This window comes from Ailuropoda melanoleuca, chromosome 11, assembly GCF_002007445.2.
Source record: "Ailuropoda melanoleuca isolate Jingjing chromosome 11, ASM200744v2, whole genome shotgun sequence".
In the NCBI taxonomy this organism is placed as follows: Eukaryota; Metazoa; Chordata; class Mammalia; order Carnivora; family Ursidae; genus Ailuropoda; species Ailuropoda melanoleuca.
The window spans coordinates 108,484,607-108,509,850 of NC_048228.1; the positions used below are offsets into that span (position 1 = coordinate 108,484,607).

The 25,244-nt window shown below is 51.0% G+C and overlaps 2 protein-coding genes across 4 annotated transcripts in view; one reads left to right on the forward strand and one right to left on the reverse strand.

The window, feature by feature from the left end:
- Positions 1–2,808, forward strand: part of LOC117804332 (collagen alpha-1(III) chain-like) — a 4,286-nt gene extending 1,478 nt beyond the window's left edge. Inside the window, exons 3-5 of the mRNA XM_034670986.1 lie at positions 4–468; positions 732–893; positions 2,224–2,808. Of these exons, the coding sequence (XP_034526877.1) occupies positions 4–468; positions 732–893; positions 2,224–2,520 (924 nt within the window). The 3' untranslated portion in view covers positions 2,521–2,808. The remainder of the gene's footprint in view (positions 1–3; positions 469–731; positions 894–2,223) is intronic.
- An 8,610-nt stretch (positions 2,809–11,418) lies between these two features.
- The window catches only part of GRK4 (G protein-coupled receptor kinase 4), a 97,412-nt gene continuing 83,586 nt past the window's right edge, over positions 11,419–25,244 (reverse strand). For 2 of the 3 annotated variants that reach the window (XM_034672196.1, XM_034672195.1), the window contains 6 exons: positions 21,634–21,723; positions 20,410–20,618; positions 16,584–16,718; positions 14,602–14,739; positions 14,024–14,161; positions 11,420–12,936 (listed from right to left, as the gene is read on the reverse strand). In XM_034672196.1, coding sequence (XP_034528087.1) covers positions 12,883–12,936; positions 14,024–14,161; positions 14,602–14,739; positions 16,584–16,718; positions 20,410–20,618; positions 21,634–21,723 — 764 coding nt within the window. In that variant the 3' untranslated portion in view covers positions 11,420–12,882. Of the gene's footprint in view, positions 12,937–14,023; positions 14,162–14,601; positions 14,740–16,583; positions 16,719–20,409; positions 20,619–21,633; positions 21,724–25,244 lie in introns of all 3 variants that reach the window. The other variant, XM_011221440.3, reaches the window with a different exon arrangement.

Consider the following 25,244-nt stretch of genomic DNA (forward strand, 5'->3'; position numbering starts at 1 on the left):
AAGCACCTGTCCGGGGGAGGGGGGGCGCGGGGAAGAGGGCGGGGGCAGGGCGCGTCAGGGAAGGTCCCCCTGCGCAGGAACCCCTGTCGCCGCTGCTTGGGGCCGCGGGGAGGGCGGGCGGTGGGCTGGGAGCCGGAGACCCCCAGCGAGGCGCGGGCTGAGGGAGGGGCTCCGCCGGACCGCCCCGCTCTCCCGGCGGGGAGGAAAGGCGGAGTGCTTGCGCCGGCCTCAGGCCCGGGGGGCCCGGCGGGGAGGCGGGGAGCCCAGGCGCCGTCCCTCGCTGAGTCGGCCGCGGGAGGGGGAGCGGAGGGCAAGGGAGGGCCTAGGGCAGGCGCGGGGCTAAAAACCTGCCGGGTCAGTGCCTGCTGCCCGCAGAGAAGCAGCTTTGACCCCAGAAGCGGCACCTACAAGGACGACTGCCCGACCCTAACGGGTTCCCTTCAAGGAGAGGACCCCCGCTCCACAGAGGTCTGTAGGACACCTCCTGCTTAGGGTGGGGCAGACCCTGGAGAAGGGACCCGGGCTCCAGAGCCTCACCCCCTGGAGGGGAGGTCGATGTGCCCGCGGAGGACTACAGAGGACAGTCGGGCATCGAGGGGCAGCGTCCCGCCCGCCTGGCAGGGAGGGGTTAGCCCCAGAGAGAGCTGCCTGGGGGGCAGGGGGTTAGATGATGCGCGCAATATGAGCCCTCAAGATCCCACCCAGGACAGCGCCCTCCTCCGGGCCCACAGGCCACAACTCCACCTTGTCTCCTGGTGGTCAGCCGTCCCCGGTGGTGGGATAAAGGGAAGCCCAGCAGCACCACAGAAGCACTGCCCCTGAGGGGACAGCGACAGGGCCCCCTTCAGGAAATATGCCACCAGCCTCGAGGTCCCAGTTCCCTGATGCCTCAGGTACAGCAGGCACAATGGTGGGGCTCTAGACTGTCAGGCGCTGGTCCGCAGACACCCCAGGGACCCCCTCCTGATACTGATGCTATTCCTGCCCTCGTATAGTCCCCTCCCTTTGAGTGAGGCCTGATCCTGGTCGCTTGCTTGTAACCAACTCAATAAGGCCAAGGTGGCGCTCCCGGGGCTGGGCTACAAAAGATGGAGTCTTGCAGCTCTCTTACTTTCTTGGCCTGTACACGTTCATGAAGCAGCCTGCTGTGTCTGTTCCGGAGGCCCACATGGCCAACAGTCAGTGAGAAACGGGGCTTTCAGTCCAACAGCCCACAGGGAACTAATTCCTGCCAATACCACGTGTGCTTGGAGGTGGGTCCTTGCCCGGCCAAGCTTTCAGGCGAGGGGCGGCTGGGACCTGACTGCAGGCTTTGCTGTGACACGGCACCCAGATTCCTGACCCGCAGCAGCTGTGCGGTGCTGTGTGCTGGTAAGCCAGGAGGTGGCTGGTTACACAGCAAAAGGGAAGTTTTCTGGGGCTGCTTTTAACAAAGCTGCATGGACCAGGCTGCTCCAACCACAGAGATGGATCCTCTCCTGGTCCTGGAGGCTGGAAATCCGAGATCCAGGCGTGGGCAGGTTGGTTCTTCGGAGCCCTCTCTCCCTGACCTGTAGACGGCTGTCTTCTCCCTTGTCCTCACATAGTCTTTCTCTGTGTGAATCTGAGTCCTGATCCCTTCTTCCTATAAGGACACCCATGGGTCATATTGGATTAGGGCCCACTCTGAAGACCTCATTTTATCTTGATCACCTCTGTAAAGGTCCCATCTCCAAATACAGTCACAATCCAAGATGCTGGGGTTAGGACTCAACATATGAATGAGGGGTACACAATTCGGCCATCACAATAAGTAGTACCCTTGCCACCTAATGGCCACTCTGGACTTCAGCAATAGGACGTTTTATATGGGCACTTTTCCACTTAGTTAAAATACATTTCCCATCCTTCCTTTCCGCTGGTGATACCCACGTGACTTAAAAAGTTCTGGCCAGTGGGATGTAAGCACAAGTGATGGCTGTTACTTCTGGAAAGTGTCCTTAAAAGGAAGGGACACACCTTCTTCCTCCTGCGGCCTGGAATGGGGATCTGTTGGCTGGCACTTGAGAAGTCATTTTGTGTCACGAGGATGAAGAGCACATCCTGGCAGGACAGGGCTGGGGGGAGCCTGGGTGGAGGTGCCGCACCAGCCTGGCCGAGGGAGACCATGTGAAAGAGAAGCAGTTCTGTTGTGTTTAAGTTACAGGTTCTTCTGATCACTCTGTTTATATGCTCCTAACCCAGTTTCCAGCCAGTCCGGAGAGGCTGAGTCATGAGACCTTATTCGCCCACGACAGCTGCTGGCTGCTTCAGCCAGGACAGGAGGAAAGTCATCTGCCCAGAACTTACTATAATCCTGACAGGAAATCTTACAAAGAGAGCCTGATGGAAAGGGACTGTCACAGATCAGAGACATTAAAGATGAACACAGCTGGGTGGGCAGTTCGGCCTGGTGTCTGCAAAGCCTTAGAAACAGGCAGAGTCCCTGAACACAATGACACTTCAATAAGTTACCCTAGGGAAACAGTCACGTATGCGTGAGGATGGTCACTGGTGACATCAACACTGAGGACAAACCCGTGGGAACGACAGAAGGAGCGGCTGAATGAATCAAGGTACATCCACATGACGGGAAACCATGCAGCCGTTCAAATCCTGTTTGAGGAGAACGCTCGTGACTCAGGCAAAGGTGTGCGATGCGTGAGCAGACCACCGTGGATAGCAGGACCCCTTTTTATTTTTTTTTTAAGAAAGAGAAAAACAACACGTACATTAAGTCTGTAACTGACTCTCTGTGAACAAGGAAGTTAAAGGTGACTTAAATCTTAATGCTTGTGTTGTTCTGTATTTTTCAACTCTTCTGCAACAAACTTGTTACTATTTGGGGGGGAAAATGTAAAAGAATAGGTCTGGGTGGGGAGCTAAAAATGAAAACCTAGCAACACACTTGTGATGATCCTGGACAGGGAGAGAGGGAGATATTTAAAGCACCCAAAGTCCCCCACAAATGGGGTGCACTGCAGCTGGGGGGGGCACCCACTCTGAATCCCAAAGCGGGCAGGAGCCCCTGGGACGTGGGGCAGAGCCACAGGGAACAAGGTGAGTGGGCTCAGAGCTCCCAAGAGTGCCTTCAAGGCTCCTGCCCGTCTCCGCTGAAGGCTCTTCCAATTGAGAGCGTCATTGCCACGCACGTTAACTCTACGTAAGTACATGCGCGCACCGCAGAAGACACACAGTCGTTGTTGGCTTGCACACTCAGCATTTGTTCAAACTGACTCCCATCTTTACGTTTTTCTTAGTCTCCATTCCCTCCTGCACCTCCTATCTTCCATCTGGGATCATTTTCTTCCACCTGGAAAACACCCTATAGAGTCGCTTTTAGTGGACCTTTTATTGCTGAAACCTCTGTTTCAGCTTATCTGAAAAAATCTTTACTTTGCCTTCATTCTCCATGGATTTTTGGTTGGGCATAGAATTCAAGGTTGGCAGATACTTTCTGCAGCAGATGAAGGATCTGGACTTCACTGTCTTCTGTTTTTCATTCTGGCTGTTGACACGTCAGTTGTTGATTTAATGATCACTCCTCTGAGCATGATGTGTCTTTTCTGCCCTTCCGTCTGCTTTTAACAGCTTCTCGTGGTCTTTGGCTCTCTCTCATTGCGCTGTACCATGTCTCAGTGTGCAAGCCGGCCTCTTGACAGTGACCCCGGGGACCCTGCTCGATTGGTGATGTAGCAGTCAGCTGCCCAGCAGGAAGGGCTCGAAAGGCTGGCTGATCCCCGTTCTGGAAGCTTTGGGGTGCTTGATCCCTGGTGAAAAATGTCTGTGATCAGGATGTTCTTTTCAGCAGCACAGTCACTGCCCAGAGCCTGAAGTCTGCCAGTGCAGCATGGCCAGCCAGGTGCTCCCTGTTCCCATCGAGTCCCCGTAAACACGCACGATGACAGGGAGCAAGGCCCCGTCTCCTGGGGTGCTTCCAGTGACCGTGGCTAACACACAGCAAGAGCTTGAGACAGGGGCTTCTTCTAAGGGCCGTCTGCCTCCGTGTTTCTCCAGCGAGCTCCAGTGTACCCTGCCCCGTGTGTTGTCTGTGGTGTGGGTCATTCCTGGCTTGGTGAGCAATAGGGTTCTTTTCATTTAATCTGCTTGGAATTAGTTGGGTTTGATGACTTTCATGGCTTAGAGGATTCTCAGTCATTACCTCAAAATATTTCTTCTGTCCTGCTCCCTCTCTCTGTTCCTGATGCTCTGAGTAAATGTATGCTAGGTGTTCTCACCTATCTATCCTATCTTCTGTTCTCCTTCGTTGGTGTTGTACCTGTCAGTGCTTTATGCCGGATAGTTTCATCTCACTTACTTCACTAGTTCTCTTCCTGGCTGTTTCTATTCTGTCGTTAAACCATTTACACACTAAGTTCTAGAATTTTGTAGCTCCCTGTCCTAGAATTTATACTCAGTTCTACAGTATGCCATGTCACTTTTTACAGTTTCTAGTTCCCCACTGAATTCTTCATGCCTTGGACATAATGCACGCAGTTGTTGAAGATTTTATGTCTCCCAGAGCTTCTAAGGGGATGTTTCTCCTGTGAGTAGTGTCTGCTAATTCTCATTCGTATTGTCTCATCTCATGTCCCTGGTTATCTTTGATTGTCTACTGGACATGCTATTTGGAAATTACTATAGAATAATTTGGAGCTTAAGGTATAGTCTTCCTCCAGGGAAGATTTTATTTGCAATGTTGGGCAACTTGGGACCCAAGAAGTCCCAGGCTGTCTTAATCCACATTGCAGTTGTGAAGTCCTCTGGGCCACCCAAGAGCAGCCTTACCCCCAGTTCACCCTTATTCTTGGGCAGGCTAGACCCCAAAGTGGAGAGTGAACCGCCTGTGGCCCCAGTCTTGGCATGCTTTGGATTTAACTTTTGTTCCCCTTCCCCAAGAGGCTACTTAGCCCAGGCTCTCAGGTGTCTGAGGACCTCCAGTCCCTCCACAGCCAGGGGAGCCCTGGTGTGGGGCTCATCCTTCTGGGTTCCCATTCTGTCCTGGCTTTCATCCCTGAAAGGTGCTTACTCTCTTGGTGTTTATATTTGTCTAGCTTTTATTAGTTATTTCCATCAGGAAGGTAGATCCGTCTTCCCTTGCCCACTCTTGCTGTATGTGGAAGCCCCTCCTATACCCATTAAATAGGATGTCAGTTGAGAGTGGCCATCCTTCTCTTACTCCTGATGTTGACGTGAAAGCCTCCAGGGTATACTCTCATCACGTATGATGCTGCCTTCTGGGCCAATGCATCTATTTTACCACACTGAAGAAGTATTTATTCATTTAATTGGCTAACTAGAATATAAAGGAGTCCCTGTCCTAGGGAGCTCCTCGCCCAGTGGCTGAGGCAGAGCTGTAATGAATCGTTGCTTCTATATCCAGGTATAGTACAGACCTGTCCCCTTCCTCCATCTCCACACTCGCAACCTGCCTGAGCCACTGTTGGCGGCCACAGGGCTCCCTACTTCCACTCCTGCTGCCCCAAACCCGGTCTCCATGCAGCAGACTGAGCGCACTTTTCATTTTTCTCCCACACATACAGGAAGTCGGCGGGACACTGACCACCCGGTATACCTCCCTCTATATCCAACGACTGTTAACATCTTGTCATATTTTCTTTCACTCTTCTGATCACTGGAAGGTGAGTTGAGGACACTGTCACACTGTACCCTGCAATACTTCAGGAGATGTCTCCAAAACCAATGGCCACAATACCATTTTCACATAACTATCTAACATCACCTAAAATCCAGCCCTGAGAAAAATTTCCACATGGCCCCAGTGTGTCTTGTAAGGTTTTTAAAGCAAGGAAGGGTCCAATCAAGGCCCATGCATTGCACTTGGTTGTCATAGCTTTTTATGGATTTTTCCCCTATGTTGTTGTTCTTGTTTTTGAAATGACATCGACCTTCTAAAGTATCCAAGCCAGTTTCTCGTGGAACATCCTCGCTTGTGAATTTGACTGCCTCCTGGTGGTGTGGTTTGACTTGTTCCTGCATCCCTCGCATTTTCCATCACCTGGAAAGTAAGGGTGTGGCTGCACTGCCCCACACCTCAGCCTCATGTGGCTATCAAGCCTTTGAAAGGTAATAACTCTGCATTGAGATGTGCTGTTGAGTGTAAAATACATAGTACAAAATAATGTAAAGTATCTCATTATGTGTATACTGATTACATGTAGAAATAATATTTGGGTATATTGAGTTAAAAAATGGTTAAAAGCAGTTTATTTTTACTTTTTAAAGATGACAGATGTGAGTCACATATTTTATTGGACGGCTATGGGGTGGAGGTCAGCTAGGGTCCACGCAGCCCTTTAGGAAGGAGGCTTCACAGGTGGGGCTTGTCCTGGAGTGCGTTGTCTTCAGTGCGGCGGGGTTTGGTCACTCAGTAAAGGTGGTGACTGCCAGATCTCTCCAACGTGAAGGCACATTTTCCTCCATAATTAGTGAGTCCTTTGCGGTGGTTCCCTGGAGTTCTCTGGACCTCTGAGAATGTCCCATCACCCAAAAGCCTTCCCCCCGTGGGTCTGGCATCCCTTGAAGATCCTGGCCTGAGTCATCTTTCAGGCTGAGAACTGCAAAGTGGTGACTCTTGCAACTCCCTCGTTTCTTCTGCCCTGAGCGCCTGGCACTTATCGCTGAGGAAGAGCTCTCCTCCCCCATATCACATCCATCCCCACCCTTCCTTTTGTTCTCTGAATCTTAAAAATTATACGTCATAACCAGTTTCCTCATTATTCTTTTGCTAAAGCTCGAATCGTCCCCAGTTCAACAGAAGCCCCTTCAAGGTAGCTCCTGTGTCCCTTTGCCACGTCCCATCATTTCTTGAGCACTTTCTTATGTTATGTCACAACAAGATGTTCCCAGCACATCCTTCCCTCCTCAAACCGGGAATCAGCCACTTCTCTAAGGAGCCCTGACTCCTTTTAGTGGAGAGTGGTGTTTAGAAACCAGAGCTGGGTGAGGTGTGCTCATCACTGTGGGGGCATCGTTGCTTCTGGGCCTCGCAGAGCACAGAGCCGGGCAATGAGGAGCTTATATTATTTTCGTTCTTTTTTATTGTAGGAAAATACACAGAACATAAAATCGACCATTTTAGCCATTCTTTTTTTTTTTAAGATTTTATTTATTTATTTGAGAGAGAGAGAGCACAAATGGGGGGAGGGGTGGAGGGGGAGAGGGAGAAGCAGGCTCCCCACTGAACAGAGAGCTTGGCTTGAGGCTCAATCCCAGGTCCTTGGGATCATGACCTGAGCCGAAGGCAGACGCTTAACCAGCTGAGCCATCCAGGAGCCCCTCTTTTGTTTATTTTAAAAAGATTTTATTTATTTATTTAATCAAGAGTGAGTGCCAGAGCAGGATGTGGGGCAGGCATAGAGGGAGAACCCGCCGAGCAGGGAGCCCGATGCAGGACTCCATCCCAGGACCCTGGGATCATGACCTGAGCCGAAGGCAGACGCTTCACTGACTGAGCCGCCCAGGCGCCCCCATTTTAGCCATTCTTAAGTGGACAGTTCAGTGGCAGTAGGTACACATAATTCAAATTTATACTAATTCAAAGTATAATTCAAATTCATACTACAAGACTTTTGATGTACTTAAAATGCATTTCACAAAGAATGCAAAGTCAGAATATCTCTCCTTTTCTCTCTGATTCTGTTTCCTTCTTGTTTACTTCATTTTTGTCCTCGGCTGGTCTCGTTCCTCTTATCTGTGTCCCCTTGCTGTGCTCTTGGTCACAGGCTCTACCCCTGGGGACCCTGGTAATTTAGTGTACGTGGACGGGATGAGGAGCTTCCTCGGGATCTTTCTTTGGTTCAGTCATATCTCATTTCAGATCTTCATGTTAACTGTCCATGACCCAGATAATTGGGATTAGATGAGGTCAAGAGGGTGGACCCCCACGACTGGGTTAGTGCCCTTGTAAGGGTCAAGAGAGAGCTTGCTTCCCCTCTCTGCTCTCTGCCAGGTGGGGACAGCAGCCCAGACGGACTTAAGACAGCATCCTGCTCATTGGTGGTTGTGCAACTAGACTAAGAACATCACAAAGGTTATGACCGTGTCTTTGATTTGCTGCTAAAAGCTCCAGCCCAGGGAAGGGCCCTTCAATGGGCCTGGGGAGGAGGGTCAGGAAGACTTCTTGAAGATACCGGCTGGCTTTGACTGCTGTATTAATGAACAAGGTTGACATGGGGCGTCATATTTCCTCTGCTGGGAGAGCTATGTTCTTTCCTGAGCAAAACCTCTAAAGTCCAGTTGTTTCCTTATTAGATGATCAACTGGAAATTCCACTTCCTATTTAAAAGTGTGACTTAAGGAGATGCTGGGCCATGACCCAGGACAAGCAGAACCTGGGCTCCGCTGGGCTCCTGCTCCCACAGAGAAGGGGGGGAATGTGTCCTAATGACAAAGCAGAGTGTTCGAAGAACTTCACTTACACTCAGCTGCCTGCAGTCAAGAGGAATAACACAAGGAAGCAGGAGAGAAAGGGGCGAGCGCCTGCTTGAGCAGAGGGCCACGGGCTCAACTCAGAGTCAGGATATAAGAGAAGCAAGTCTGGAGACTTCAAAGAATGAGCCAAAGGGAAATCTTTCTTATTGCACACACCTCACTTTCTAGACAAGGAAGCACAGACCCAGGATGGGAGGCGGTGATGTGATCACTTGCTGTGCCTGGGTCCCCGCGTCCTGACACTGACACTGCAGCTAAGGTGAGCACTGGCAGCAACCTCAAAATTAGTACGCTCACGGTTCAGCGAGAACTTAAGACAGGGCGAGCAAAGATGAGAGTACTCGCCAGGATTGGTAAGAACACAAGCAAACAGGGCTTCCAAAAACTGCTCGTTGTAGTAAATTCGTAATCACTTTTCTGAAGAGTCATTTGGCAGCATTCGCAAAAGCTGTAAGTACGCAAACCACGTGACTTAGCAAATACGTGGGAGTGCTGCTCTAGGGACATTACTAGATAAGCATTCAGGGGCAGAGGCACCAAAATGTTCCGGAAGCAATATTAATATGATGAACAACATCAGTGTCCAACCATAAGACTTTGGTAGGAACAACTGTACTTTCATATATTAGAATAATGCCAAGGAGCCATTAGAAATGTGTTCGGGAGGAGGTGGGGAAACTGGAACCCTGTGCCGTGTTGGTGGGAGCGCAGGCTGGGGCAGCCGCTGTGGAAGACAGTGTGGCAGTTCCCCAAAAAACTAAGAGTGGAGTTCCCATACAACCCAGCGATCCCACTTCTGGGTGTTCACCTGAAGGAACTGGAAGCAGGATTCACAACAGCCAGGCACCCGTCAGCAGGTGGACAGAGAAACACCGGGTGGTCCGTCACACAATGGAATGTTAATCAGCCTTAAACAGGAAGGGAATCCTGACACCTGCTAGAACACGGATGACCCTTGAGGACATTATGCTGAGTGAAAAAGAAGAAATACTATATGATTCCATTTATAGGAGGCTCCTAGGGGAGTCTAATTCAGAGAGACAGAAAGCGGACAGTGGGCACCTGGGGCCGGGGAGAGAATGGACAGCTACTGTTTAGTGAGGACAGAGTGTCAGATTCACAAGATCAGCTCTCAAGACGGACGGTTGGGACGGCCGCACGGCAACATGAATGTACATAATGCCACTGAACTGGACACTTAACAATGTTAAGAGGGTAAATTTTATGTATATTTTACCACAGGAAAAAAAGAAAAAGAAACACTTTGTTTCTAATGAAATTCTTCAACAAGAGAAAAATCTAGTTTTTGGTGAAACTAACAGGGAATTGTTAGACATTTTTGGTGGGAAAGGAAATCTTTTAAAATTTTCAGAAGGGCAATTTGTTCACATCGGAATATAATATATATATTCTTTTAAAATGCCCACACATCTTTTTTATAATGTAATTGTGCTTTATTTAGGGAAAACAAATAATTTTCACAACGCGATGTTTATTTTTATCTTAATAATACACAGACATGGTCAAAAGAACAAGTCAGACACAGTGCTTACAAAGAAAACAGCACTCCTCCGGCCCACTGCTGCCCATCTCAGGGGAAACACTTGCCAGCCAGAGCCATTTGTAATCCCTTTAGCTCCTTCTTATACGGGTTACACCAGCTGTTCATACACTTTATTTTTTTTTAAAGATTTCATTTATTTTGCAAGAGCAAAAGAGATCACAGAGGGAGATGGAGAAGCAGGCTCCCTGTTGAGCAGAGAGCCCCACATGGGGCTCGATTCCAGGATCCTGAGATCATGACCTAAGCCAAAGGCAGGTGCTTCACCGACTGAGCCACCCAGATGCCCCTGTTCACACACTTTAACCAAGGGATTCCCTGCTACAAATCTATCCTAAAAATACCACGTATGTGCACAAAGATGCACGTACAGGGCTGTCCGTCCCACAGGTGTTTGTAATAACAAGGAAACTGGAAGCAACGATTGTTTGGACTGTTTGATAAATGATGTCCTAAATGTGCAGTAAAAGATTAAGGAGCCAGATATATTTTTTTTAAATATGTGGGCAATTATATATGCACTATATATTAATCCCATTTTATTATTATTTTTTTTAAGATTTTATTTATTTATTGGACAGAGATAGAGACAGCCAGCAAGAGAGGGAACACAAGCAGGGGGAGTGGGAGAGGAGGAAGCAGGCTCATAGTGGAGGAGCCTGATGTGGGGCTCGATCCCATAACGCCGGGATCACGCCCTGAGGCGAAGGCAGGCGCTTAACCGCTGTGCCACCCAGGCGCCCCAAGGAGCCAGATATATTTAAGTGACATGGCAAGAAATAAATAAAGGTTACGTAAATATAGAATAAAATGCTGATAGGGATTATCTTTGGATAGTGGCCAATATTAAAGATGAATTTTTCACTGTGTTCACTTTAATTTCAAAACTCTCCTTGATAAATATGTGCTTGCTTATAACCAGAGGGGGAAGACGATGACATATCAATACGTGAAGGTCCCAGTTTGTAAAACCCTTTCCCAGATTTGCTGTCTCAGTCAAGACGCTTCCCTCGGGCATGGGGGCACTCAACTCAGACTAGCTTAAGCAGAAAAAAAGGGTGGCGGCAAAGGACTTAATTGATTCCTGGAGCTGTGCCCCACAGGCACAGACGGCCCCCCGGGGTCCCTCCTGCCCAGGGCTCTGTGTGAGGTGGCCTCTGCCCTGTGGTGACGGAGCAGGAACCGCGCAGACAAGCGCACCCCGCCTGTATCCACACTGATAACAGGTCTGGAAGGTCTCAGAATATAAGCAGGTGGTAGGAATAAAGGTGATTTCTATTTTATTTAAACCGAAGATTATTTATGTATTTATTTGACAGAAAGAGAGACAGTGAGAGAGGGAACACAAGCAAGGGGAGCAGGAGAGGGAGAAGCAGGCACCCCGCAGAGCAGGGAGCCTGATGGGGAACTCGATTCCAGGATCCTGGGATCATGACCTGAGCCGAAGGCAGACGCTCAACTGCTGAGCCGCCCAGGCGCCCCGGATTTCTGTTTTCTCTAAACCGTCCTGCATTGTTTATGAGGAGCATACGTTACTTTTCCACAATTACTAACAGATTTACTGAGCGGGTAGCACAGACCAAATGCTCTACTAAATGCCTTACAAAGGCCTTGGGTCTCCATCCCCCACCTCCTGCTGTCTTCAAACCGAGATGAGGGCCGCCATCTGAACAGAAGCCATCCCTAAAATAAAGTCCCCGGACCCCAAGGTAACTCCTCCCTCCCCCCATATCGGTACAGAGCAAGCGCCCTTGGCCCTCCGAATCGCTGCTGTGCCCCAGACTGCCGTGAACATGCACACAGTTGTACCAGCACTCCCGGAAGTGCCGGGTGGCGGGGTCTCCATATCCAGACCAAGTCCTTGCTGTTTGGTGAAAGTCACTGAGGTCTGGCCCCCGGCTTCTCACCCAGCCCCTGCTGCAGCCCTCGTGCATGCGGATATGGGAGGAAGCCCCAGTTCTGCACCTTGGGGCCCCTGGTCAGCCAGCAACACCGCCGCCTCCCTGCAGAATCTGCATGCCCCCCCCCATCTTCACAATGCCCGTGGGCGCCAAGTAACAGAGCCCACGTTCCCACCACGCGGAAGGGGCTCCACCTTCCTCTGCGGCCAGTCCTGGCGGAGGGAAGGAGTTCCTGACCTTGGAATCCCGGCATCCCTTAGCCTGTGTGGGAAGCCAGCTCCTACACCAAGTGCCAGTCGGTGCCGTGGAGGGGGCTCTACGCCTACAACCGAAGCACAGGCGTCTCCCAGCTGCACCGCACAGTCCTGGAGACTCCCAGGCTGCCGGAGTTGGGGGAGCAGCCACCGACGGCCAAGCCCTGGCCCGGGGGGCCTCCACACACCCTCTTCCAGAGCGTGCACAGGAGTGCCACGAAGACGCGCACACAGGACCGCGCACACCTCACACAGAAGAATCTTGGCAAGTGAGTGGTTGTCAGTGTGGACACAAACGGGCAAAGACTTTCTGGGGAAAGCAGGGCCCCACCTGCCTCCCGCCTCAGTGGGCACTGGAGGACACTCTGGGCTTGAGGAACAGGACCCTTGGCTGTGGACACTGCTGGGCTGATGCCCAAGCCCACTCTTCCGTCCTCTCTGTGGGCACACATGGCACTTGAACCCCCACCACAAGATGTCCACACCAGGGGCTTCTGGGCATCAGGGCAGTCCTCAAGTGCCTTTTTATTCAACCCGGCTTTGGTGAAAACACAATTCAGGTATGGATATAGAGAAATCCGCAGACACATACGGCTCATGTTAAGCTATGTCGCTTGTTTATTGCGGCTCGCAGATGGGATGGAACGCTGAGCACAGGCTCCTTGGCGCTGGGGTCGGGCTCTGCAGTGAGTGGTCACAGACTTGTGGGCAGCTCTTCCTTCTCGCTGGGGCCACCGCTAATGCAGCCCTGCAACACGGCAGAGCGGCGGGGTCACTTACAAACGCACGCCCGCTCCACTCTCCTGGGGTGCACACGAGCGTTTACAACCACAGGGCCAGGGCACTGACGTTAAGGCTGAATTCCACACTTCTTCTTACTCCCCTCAAGGTACAGAGGATGCTCAGTTCACACACACACACACACACACACACAGAGCATCTCAGGTTCGCTTTCTCTGTTGCACACTCAATGCAATTACATGACCCGAGCCGAGCGCTGCAAGGGAACGAGGCCCGGGCTCCTCCTGTCAGCACCGTGGTAGCACAGAGCGGCCCATCCTGCACCGTGACGTCCGCGGCTGCACTGTCCCTGACCGGCTCCCCCTGCTCAGGGTGGGCTGGCGTGCGGGGCATGTCCAGGCAGGACTTCCTGCGCATGGAGAGACTGGCTGCCTGGGAGACCCATGGCGCTAATCCACACCTGTCCCCCGTTCTCCGAGGAAATGTGGTCCTGGTGGACGCGGCCTGACAGAACTTTCTCACCTAAGGCTTGTTTTTCATGCTGAGCAAAGAGGGACTTAAATGTTAGTGGACAACCTCTGAATAAAGTCTTCGCAAACATACAGGGTACAAAGCAGGGCGATGCCTTGGTCCAAGGAGAAAACCTTCACTAGGGAAAACATCCTTAGTATCATGCTACCCCAGGGAGTCTGTCGGCGCCGCTCTCCCACGTCCCGTGCGAGAGCAGGCCCTGGAGGGACCCGTGGCCAAGTCGGAGTGGGGACGGCGATCTACACGACGTAGCTGCTCCACGACCGGACGCTCGGTTGGGAGCGAGCTCGCGCACCGCCTCAATGAGGGAGGCTCTGGGCCGCAGGCCGGCGAGCCTGTTTTCCTTTGTGAGTCTTCACACCAACAGCAAACGACATAGTGAGGATTTTTCTGGTGGGGCTCAAATCGCACCATAGGGCTAGAGCTCTTAAATTATGTGAAATGTCTTAATAAGAAAGCTGAGATAAGAAAGTTTTTACCTTGGTGAAATATTTCTTTTCTTTTAACACATCCCGTTAAAAAAAAAAAACCACCCCAAATAACAAAATGCTTGTTACCCTTACCCCTCTCCTGAAGAGTCTGCAGAAGAAGCCTCTCTTCGGTTTGGGAACCGAGTGATACATTTTCTCTTCCACATTCAACACCATGTTTTCTTCAGGCTCATCTTCATTGATGTCCTTAAAACAACCCGATTCGATCATCTGTGTCCACACAAGAGCAGGACAGAAAAGGGGAGAGACATCACGAGGTCGGTCAGCCATTTCCTGCCCGACACCCAGCTCGGCACACGGGGCCACTCCCGTTCCCATGCTCGGGTAGGGAATGCAGCCTCTCTTTCCCCCCTGTGAGTGCACCCCCCAGAGCAGGTAAGGACTGGGCACGGGCCAGGCCCGCTTTGAAAGTGGGACCCAGGGTGGTGAACTGTCCCTCTCCTGTGCAGGCACCAGGGCAGCTGCCTTGCATAATCTTACCCACCCACACACACACAGAGACACACGCACACACGCACGCACGCACACAGACACACGCGCACACACACACAGGCGCATGCACACAGACACAGACACACATGCACACGCACGCACGCATAAGGGCAGGATTTTTTTCTCCTGGTGCTGTACCCAGTACAAACAGGCAGTACCTCGTTCTGCCAGGGGATGGAGACACAGCCCGTAGCAAACTGACTGTAGAATGTGTCATCTGTGGTGTCCAGGTAGACCCCTCTCACCGTGGAGAACTGCTCGATGTCCACGATGTCCTTACAGTAAATGGCGTGCGGCTGTGCACCAACAACAAAGAGGCGTTGGCTCTGGGATTACTGGAGTCGTTCTTAGTCTCCTTAATTACTAAGAATGCAGCGCGTGTGAAATCGATGCATTCACACTGTATTTGAAGCCTTTTCCTCCCTCTCGGGAGCTCTTCTCAGTCACAGACCCCGTGGATGCCCTCTGGTCCGCAAACCTCCCGAGGCCCGCACCCTTCCCTTTCCTGCAGTGGTAAATGGGTGACAGGCAGAGGAGGGATGGAAAGCCATGGAACCCTTGGCCTCCTTCATGTGAAGTGCCTCATGCAGAGTCTAAGTGAAAAAGGGCAGTCCCGCTTCTTGACCTCCTGTCAGAGCTCATCTAGTGGCCTCCAGCCGCCCCTCCTCTGGGACAGGAGCCCCAGCCTGCTGCCCTCGGGGGCAAGCCAGCAGGGCGTCCGGGCCTGGGCCATGGCCTCCTCCAGCGCAGCCACCTGAGCTCCTAGAAATCAGGAACGTAAACACAGGAGTCCAGCTACCAGCCAAACCATGATCGTGCAGGACGCACCGGTAGTTCTGAGAAACGCCCTACCCGTGGGCGGGAACCTGCATGATCTAAGAAGGGCCATTCTGTAGGCCGCTGGTCTGCAACCTCAGAGCAGCTGCTACCCATTCAGTCCCCACACAGCGGGGCCATGGAAGCAAGTGGGGGCCCCACCCAGAAGACAGTCCAGGGGAAGGCTGGTGAGGACTGAGCCCAGGCTGAAGGCCCAGAACCCTGTCCTCCCACCCCCCCCGCCCCGGACAAGACTGCCTGACCGTTACCACGGGACGCCCCTGTCAGCGGGCCCCCACAGTTCCTCTGGTTACATTCAGTAGAATACCCGGAAAGTCAGCCCCAGAGCCTCGACCTGGCAGGCCCTGCCCCAGGCCTCTGAGCACAGCAAGGGGAGTCATCACCGCTCCCTGGAGAAGACTGCCTTCCCTGCTCCTTTCACACCTGATGGCCCACATCAAGTCCCTGGGGTGCACATCCCTGTCCAGTGGTTCGCTCCGTTCGTCATTTGTTCCGCTGCCCACATTTGCGGGCTGGAGCAAGCGACACCAGGCAAGACCTTGCTTTCTTGTGCTCCCTGGGGTCCTAACGCCTCCATCTGTGTCTAGCAGGTGGTAGGCGCTCAGTAAACATGCAGTGTGTGAACTCATTCAAAGAAAGGAGCTACAACTACAACATATTGGAATATAAAAACATAGTAAGTCCTGACTTGCGCAACTAAAAATGTTTCAATTGTACACCTCAGTTCCATCATGTCCTGCAGAATTATCTCCATATTTCTGTTAAGGACAGACTGCTGTCCGTTCATTTCTGCTTTCCTCAACAGGGATATCCTGCCTGCAGGTGTTCCCACCAAGGACTGACCCAAGCCGGGCCCTGTGCTAAGCGCGCGGACCTGGCCCCTGAGTAGGTCTCCACGGCAGGCTCACAAGAAGCTCAGGTGACCTCCAGGGCTCCCTGCAGGCGGCATGGAGCCAGGACCTTGGAGACACGGAGAGCTGAAGTGCTTCCCAGACTACAGAGGTGGGTGTGCTGGCACTGACACAAGAAAGGGGATGCTGTCACATGGAAGGCCTTACAGGGCCCGCCGAGGAGGCGGTGGGGTGGTGCCGGGGCTCCGAGCAGGGCAGAGCCAGGTTCGGCTGCCAGGAAGGCCCATGGGGACCTGTGAGGACAGTGTGGTGAGGAGCCAGAGGCTGGGAGGGGGCACCCGAGCAGAAGCACAGCCAGGTGGTACCAGTGGCCCTGTATCTGCTAGAAAATCACAGGGTTCTGTGGATCCATTTTCTTGGACACCCTGCTCCTGTCTGGGCAACGTACTTACATCAGGACAGAAAGGCGGATCTAATATATTTGCTTCCAGCCTCTTGAAATTAATGTCCTTGAACACGGGGTGAGCTTTTACTTCCACTGCTCCGGCCTTGCTGCCCAGCCGCTGTTTGGGATTCTTGGTGAGTAACTATGCAAGAGGCAGAAACGGAGTCAATTTAAGCTCATAGGATAGAAGAGAGAACTCGGAAAGTCTCCATAATAATAAGCAAAGAATCAGGGGTGGCAAAAAGCACTTCCATCCAAACAAAGTTACTCAAATTTCAAAGTTTCGCCCAAACCTCCTTAATTCACATTTCACAAATTTAGAAGAGACGACGCTTCAAAAAGGAGGGGAACTAATATAACAGCCTTTGAGCTACCAGCAAATAAAGGTTGGCTAAGTAAATCCTTAAGGAAAAAGTTTTAGCCATGTAAAAATTAGGGGACTCTTTTAAAAGAAATAGGAACTGTCAAGAACTTCACAGACACCATTCTAATGTTATATTTATAAATAGAGACTATTTTAATCTATCCCTTAAAAAGATCACCAAGGAGCTCATATGAGGCAAAAATTCGGCAAACCAAATTCTAGAAATTGTATATTCTTAAAATGAACAGACAGCATCTCTTTCAAAAGTATTCCTTACTCATATATTCATAATTTTCACCAAATAGGGCCTCATCCACAGTTATCATCAGTCAGAAAGGTTTGGCTGTGCTCAGAGCAACACGGGACAGGTCAGGCTCTAAAGCAGGGCCGGGCCTGACCTCGTCAAGGTTTCAGCACAGCCCAGCCTGGCCGGTGCTGCTGCGCTCTGGGGGTGGAGCTCAACAGCCTTGCGAGGGACCAGCAAAGCCTAAGCACCTGGCCCCTCACGGAGAAATCTGCTGACCCTGGCCTCACCTCGCAGCCCGCACCCACCGCTCTTCTGAAGAGTAACCAAATTCCCAGGCAAAGAGCCGAGCACATTTTGTGCCTGGTGTGTGTGCACCGGCCCTCACACCCCTGCAGCCTTCACTGTGTAGACTCAAAGCAGCACACACACACCCTTGCTCACCGTCTCACGGCCTGCACACGCACTATACCCTCTGTCTAGAAGACCCCTTGTCTGGCTGAGCCGGGCTCCAGCTTCCTACTTCGGAGCATGCTCCCTTAGGACACCCGTCCCTCCTGGCGTGACGCCATCACTTGGGGACATGCTCAGGGCCGGTCCCTCCCGCTGGACCCACACCTGCAGAGGCAGGGCCTGGGAACTCCCACTCGCTGCTGTAGCCCCCGCACCTCGCCAGGGCGAGGGCTCGACAAGATTTGCTCAGGGCAGTTATTCTTGGCATGCTTTGCTCATTAAAAACAGATCTGAAAAGTCCCAGCGTCTCAGAGGTTCCAGGACTCCATCATCAAGCCTGCTGCTGACACACACCAGTCAGATGGCCGTGTACTTGTGGTCAGAAGGCCTGGGTTCAAGCTTGCCCACTGACATCCCGTTATGGGCTATCACAAAAATCAAATTCTTAGGGGTGCCTGGGTGGCTCAGTCGGTTAAGCTGCCAACGCTTGATTTCAGCTCAGGTCGTGATCTCAGGGTCGGGGGTTCCATGCTCAGTGGGGAGTCTGCTTCTCCCGCTTGCTCAGCCCCTCCCCCCACACAAGTGCTCGCCCGCGCACTCTATCTCTCTCTAAAATAAATAAATAAAATCTTTTAAAAAATCAAACTCTTAATCTTTCAACTGTGAGGCTAAGAAACAAACTGAGGGCTTCAGAGGGGAGAGGGGTGGGGGAATGGGATAGGCTGGTGATGGGTATTAAGGAGGGCACGTATTGCACGGTGCACTGGGCGTTATACGCAACTAATGAATCATCCAACTTTACATCAAAAACCAGGGATGTACTGTATGATGACTAACATAATATAATAAAAAATATTATTATAAAACAAAAAACAAACAAAAAAAACCTGTGAGGCTAAGAAAAACCCCTTAGAAGTCCACTCTTAGGGTCAGAGGAGGCAATACATCATAGAACTTTAGAAACTACGGACAGATGTCCACATGTCAGGCGCCGCTTTGGCCACCTGCTTGGGCTGGTGTGAAAAGCCACTTGTTCTGTCCTACACAAGTGCCACACTCTGACCTCACACCACATCTGCATGCTCACTAGGCATGGCTGCAGCGTGCTGGGAGCAGGTGCCAGGCAGAGGAGAAGCAGAGAGGGTGAGGAGCCACACACAGGGCTGCAGCGCCCCCTCTGCAAGTGCACTGGGCAGGGGGCCCGGCTCACCATCCCTGCCCCCAGATGCTGTCCTCTCCAAATGCCCCCTGCCTCCTGAGATGCCCTCTCCTCCAGTCCCCGTCTGCTGGGGTTGAACCCACTCTCCAAGAGCCAGCTGTCTCCGCTCACAGGAACTACTGAGGATTTGTGTGTCACCAGGCACATCACACGCACTCCTGCATCGCCCCTTCCCAGTGAGCCTGTGAAGGTCAGGTTATCACCATGCAAACGTCATAGATGAGAGACCAGAGGCCAGACAGGGAAGCCTGGTGCGGGGAGCCGAGATGTGGCCCCCAGCACAACCTGCAAGCCAGAGATCGGAGTCCCAACCCTAGTTCTCACTCAGGCACCGCCTGCCTTCCCCAGCACCCCTACCAGAACACAGCATTTCTCCATCCTGAAAACCCTTGAGCCCTTGTTTCTCTCATTTATGGCACCCATCAAATTCTGCTTTTTCACCGTAGTTATTTTTCATGTTTGTTCTAGGCCTGCCATTAATCTGTGAGCTCCTTAGGGGCAGGCTGTACTTCCAACATATATCTTTATATCCCTGCAGCCCTTATCCAAGTGTCTGGTGGGTAGCAAGCACCGGTCAAATAGCAGCTCAGCCAGAAAGCTATTAAACCTGGAAGAGCTGGCTAACCACCACCAGCTCCACGCGGAATGAGCTGGCGGGAAGGAAGGCCAGCCTGGTCCCCACTGCTTGTGACAGGCCACTAACATTCATCACTGCACATATGGCAACAACAGGGAAGGGGAAACAAAATCGCTATCTCCAGCCACCGAGACTCATCCAAGTTATTGACGCTTTCAGTAACGGGTACGCGGCTGCTGGTTCCCACAGGCACCCACTTGAGGACCCACAGCCTGCCTCTCTGTCCGTCCCCACCCCCCACTCTCCCCCTCAACTCTTCATGACCAGCCAGTCCTGCTTTCCTCTCCGTGCGTTCCCAGACTCTCCAACTCTGGTGAGAGGGGCCATGGCTCCAACAAGCCGTGCTCACACCTTTGCCTCCAGACTCATGACTCTGCCCTGAGCCTCTCGTCTGCATCCTCCCATAACCCACTACGATTCCACCACCCACGGTTCAACCACTGCTCTGTCTGCCCCCAGCCCTGCAGTCTCTGTCCTCTTCTCTTCTCTCCACTGTGACACGCAGCCTCATGGGGCCCTTAACACATCCAGGAAAGTGGCAGACATGTGGCGGCCCATCAAGTCGGGGTGTCTCTCGTGACCATGATCCCTGGCAGCCAGTTAAAGAGGAAAGAAATACAGGCAGACAGAAAAACCTCACTGTTCCTAAGAAACAAGCTTCTATTTGATCTTTAGTTTGACAGGAAATGAGCGACCTTGGCACCACTCTTCCCTCTCAGGGGCACCTTTTGAGAATCAAACAAGGCACTGCTCTGCTTCGCTCCCATTGGTTGGAAGCCCAATCACGTCGTTTCCTAGGCAAGGCCTTGACGCGTGGCATTCTCCTCACTGCTGGCTGTGTGGCAGGGAGACTGCTAGTGGAAACAACCCCAGTGAGCTAGGGCTTCCACCCCAACCTCCCCAGAGCTCGACCCACCATCTGGCAGACGGACTTGGCGTCCTCCGAAAACTTCTCTGAATACTGCTCGGTGTCCTTCCTCACTCTTCGGTCCACCTCCTCTCGCTTGACTTTCTCTTTGAATTTTCTGAATGGAGAATGTCCCTCAATCATTTCATATATCAGACAGCCAAGTCCCCACCAATCAGGACTAAATGTATAGTTTTCATTATTGATAACTTCAGGAGCTACATAACAAATACAGGGAAATTTAAATTAAATTTTGGTTTTAAATTTTCTTGTAATTAATTCCAAATAACACATTATAAACTTAATGTTTGTTACAACATGAACCCTGGAAATGTGTTAAGGGGCAGAAGACAGACACAGAAGGCCCAAGAGTGTGGATCCTATTTACATGAAGCAGGCAGAAGAGACAACTGGTAGAGACACAGAGCAGGCAAGCAGCCGCAGGAACGGGGCCGGAGGGGATGCTCATGGGCCCAGGGTCTCTTTCTGGTGGTGGTGGTTGCACAGCTCTGTGTGCGTGCTGAAATCCACTCCAGTATACACTTCCGAGTGGTGGATTTCATGGTATGTGACTTATATTTCAACAAACGGGTTATTGGAAACAGTCTGTGCTATCCCCCGGGGAATGAAATGAGCAGCCACAGAGTAGCACACGTGGGGAACTGGTGCTGTAGGGCAGACCCTGCCTCCTGAGCAGGGTGCTCCCTCAGACACGCAGAGCCACACCCACAGGTGCCCCGAGGGCACTGACCCCCCCATAGCAGCTGACTGAAGACACAGTGGGGCATGGGATGTTCCTGCAGGACTCTGCGGAGGCCCTCGGGTTCCCTCATGTCAGAGGCCATGCCTGGGTCAGGCTGGCACTGCCGGGCTGGGAGCTGAGCCCAGGCCAGGGCCTCACAGGCACAGAGGCTTTGCAATAACCAGGGGAACACGAGTTCGAGAGGGCCCAGAGGGGCCAGTGTGCCCAGGATGGTGGCAGCAGCAGAGTGTGGGCCCCGTCCTGCCCTGATTCTGCCCTCACTCAGCTGCATGACCTCTGCCGGCCTCACACCTGGTCTCTGTAAGACAGGAGGGCAGCCAGGAGGACTCCCCTGCAGGGTCAGCACTGGCCAGGCACAGACTTCCAACACTACCCGTGCTCCCTCCAAGTGGCTTAGAACTTCTCTGTGTTGTGAGGACGCGGGCGCCCAGACAGAAAGCACAAGGATCTGGAAGCAGCCTTTCACATACCCATGTAGCCGACGGTCCCCACTCTTCCTCGGATGGTCCCCCCTTCCGGGATCTCCGTGGCTAAACCCAGGTCTGAGATCCGGATGTGCCCTGTGTGTGTTCAAACACATTACAAACCACAGGGGGCATGCTGACACATTCATGACAATAAACAGTGGGGAAAAAATCTAAAATTACATCTAACTTCTCCACATCTAGTAAAATACTATGCAGAACATTTGGTTCCACTAACACAACAGGAAATTGGAGTTACAGCTAACTACTAATCAGAAAGCCCTTTAACCACAGACAACCACTTAATAAGATAGAAGCACTGTGTTTATTACTTAATTTCCTGTAACTACCAGACCCATAAATACAACTATAATGAATAGTATATGAACTACACAAGAGAAAACGAACACGTTTTGTCAGAATACCAGTAGGCTTATATTCAGGAACAGCAACAGGCAAGTAATAGGAGTTTTTCTCCGAAGAACAAATTGTCATAGCAAAATAAATAAAATCAAGGAAACTAAAGAGACTGTGTTGTATGTTAATGCCTTTATATAGAAAGATTTACATAGTTATTAAACTCAGTATGAAAATAACAATTTGTAGAAAACTTTCTTTTGAGAGTCTAGAAAGATAAACCAGCCCTGGAGGCAGACGCCCCACTCACCTTGTTGGCCGTGAGTCTCCAGCTCCTGACAGTGTACCTGCATGTAGTAGGTGCTCAATAAATACAATCGACGAAATGAATGAACCAACCAATAAGCATGTACTCAACACTGAAAATCCACCACGTGCCCTCGCGGCACTGAATTTGCTTTAACACAGACTGCACTATGCCTTAGACGGGAAAATGGGCCTTCCCCTAGCACGCCAGCACTGTGAGTCACGTTACTCCCCGCAGCGCACCCACACTGGGGGAGGCGGGAGGCTGGAGCCACGCAGCCTGGGGTTGAGTCCCCTCTCTGCCTCTGGTTTGAGTTCCCTCATCAGTGTGACTCAGTTTCCTGCTTTCGGACAGGAAGATTTCCTCACTAAGGCAGCTTTTATATAGTTCATGTTTAAGTAGAGTACTGGCATGTTGTAAAATTTTAAGTATCCTTTCTTAGTTTTCTTTTAAAAAGTGATTTGTTTCCAAGGAGAAATGAAAAGACAAACTGCCAACAAACGGATGAAGACTCAGTTTGAGAACCCAGTCTGTCGGTGGGGCCACAGGGAAGCAGGTGCACACGTGCCCTACTAGTGCTCACACAGACCAGCACAGCTCCGCCACGGGGAACCTGGCAACGTCTAAGAAACTGCACGTGAACCTCTCCTCCAGCCTCACACCCCCCCAGGGGCCCATCCCAAGGAAATGGAAAAAGCAGGAAATGACATGCGCACAGGATCATGCAGCACTAATGAAAGAACAGAGAGCCGGGAGCAGCCGGTTACCCGGCAGCGTGGACCGGGCAGACCGAGCCGGTCCATCCATAGGCAGCCAGATGAAGAAATAAGGAAGATCTCCGTTTAGTGTTGTAGAGCAGTCTATGTTACATATTTAAAAAACAGAGAAAAATACTGTAATCATATTAATGTCATTAGGAACTAATATTTTCAGCAATAGGAGAAAAAAAACCACAATGTGAAATGAAGAAGTAAAATGAGAATTAGAAATATCAATATGAATCCATGATGGATATTTTCTTTTAAAACAAGAACAGATGTGTTCTCTCCCGAAAAGGGCCTGGGAAGAATGACCAGCAGGGCAGCAAGGGCACCAGGCTCCCACACTGGGCTCTCTACACAGAGGACCAGGCCCCTTGGAGACAGGGTCGACTCCAGGTCTCAGTCAGCACACGTGCAAGGTCATCCTGGAACATCTTCAATAAGAAATAATAGCAGAAAACAAGGAAATCATTAGAAGCTACTGGGCATCCACTGGCCAAAGAAGGGACAAAAAAATCATAAAGAATGATTACTCCAATGGATTAAACCCTATCAAAGTGTTAAAATTCATATGTTCATTAATGATATCAAAACAGAATAAAATGAAAACTTCCTTGATCATCTTAGAACGAAAGAGAACTAACACAATCTCCTGAAAAGTAGAAATAAAAGGAAGCATTCGTGTATTTCACCCGCTTTTCCTGAACAAACAGGTAGACAAGGTTCTTTTTTACAAATGGATCTCAACAATTAAGTGCACCAGGAATGACAGAATTAGAATGCTGTCACTTTACAGCCCCAGTGAAATGCTGTATCTTGACATTGATTCTTCACCCATTAAGTGAAAAATTGGTGGGAAATGGATAATGGAGAGATCAGGCTGACCAAGGTGTGAAACCACTCATCACTCTGAACATCAGAAAAGGAGAGACACTCAGTCCTCACATGCCTCCTGATGTCATACAACAGGAAGGACACACCAAGTATGCTCACCAAAAATCAAACCTGGACCAATTCCAGCCTTCAGATCTAACCGCTGGCTTACAGGAAGAATAGAGGAGGCAAGCAACATGTTAAATCCAGGCAAATCCACAACCCGGGAACTTCGATAGGACAAATGTCTGTGTTCTAGACTGCCAGGGCTGCCATAACCAAAGCACCATAGCTGGGAGCTGAACGGACGGATATTTATTTGCCCACAGCCCTGGAGACTGGAAGTCCAAGATCCAGAGCCAGAGGGTGGGCCCCTCTGCCTGGTGTATAGACGACGGCTCTCACCCTGTATTCACAGCCTCTTTCCTCTGTGCACGTCTGAGTCCTCATCTCCTCCTCTTGTAAGAACACAGTCATATCCAATTAGGATTCTCCTTAGTGGCCTCATTCAGCCATAATCACATCTTTAAAGACCTTCATCCAAACATGGTTGACACTTGAACACTATAGGTCGGAACTTCATGGGTGCACTTATGCATGTGCTTTTTTCAGTACGGACAGCACTGTAAAGGCATTTACTCTTCCTTATGATTTTCTTTCTTATGATTTTCTTAACATTTTTTATTTCGACTCAGGTCATGATCTCAGGGTCGTGAGATGCAGCCCCACGTCGGGCTCCATGCTGTGTGCAGAGTCTGCTTAAGACTCTCTCTCTCAGGGCGCCTGGGTGGCTCAGTCGTTAAGCGTCTGCCTGCGGCTCAGGGCCTGATCCCAGGGTGCTAAGATCGAGCCCTGCATCAGGCTCCCTGCTCAGCAGGGGGGCCTGCTTCTCCCTCTCCCCCTGCTTGTGTTCCCTCTCTCGCTGGCTGTCTCTCTCTGTGTCAAATAAATACATAAAATCTTAAAAAAAAAAAAAGAGAGAGAGAGACTCTCTCTCTCTGCCCCTCCTCCTCTCCAGCTTGCTCTCTCTCTCTTAAAAAAAAAAGAAAAGAAAAGTTATATGCAGATTTTTGACTGTGTGGGGAGTTGTTGCCCCTAATCCCTACATGGTTCAAAGGTCAGCTATACAGTCACATTCTGAGGTACTGGGGCTTAGGGCTTTATGACATGAATTTTAGAGGGACACAATTTGACCCATAACACTGGTTTCAAAAACAAATAAATGATACAAAGAAGCAGGGAGGAGGAAAACCTATGAAATTTAAAAAACTCAACAAGATATCAACCAAATGTAATATGAACTTCATGCTATACTCAAT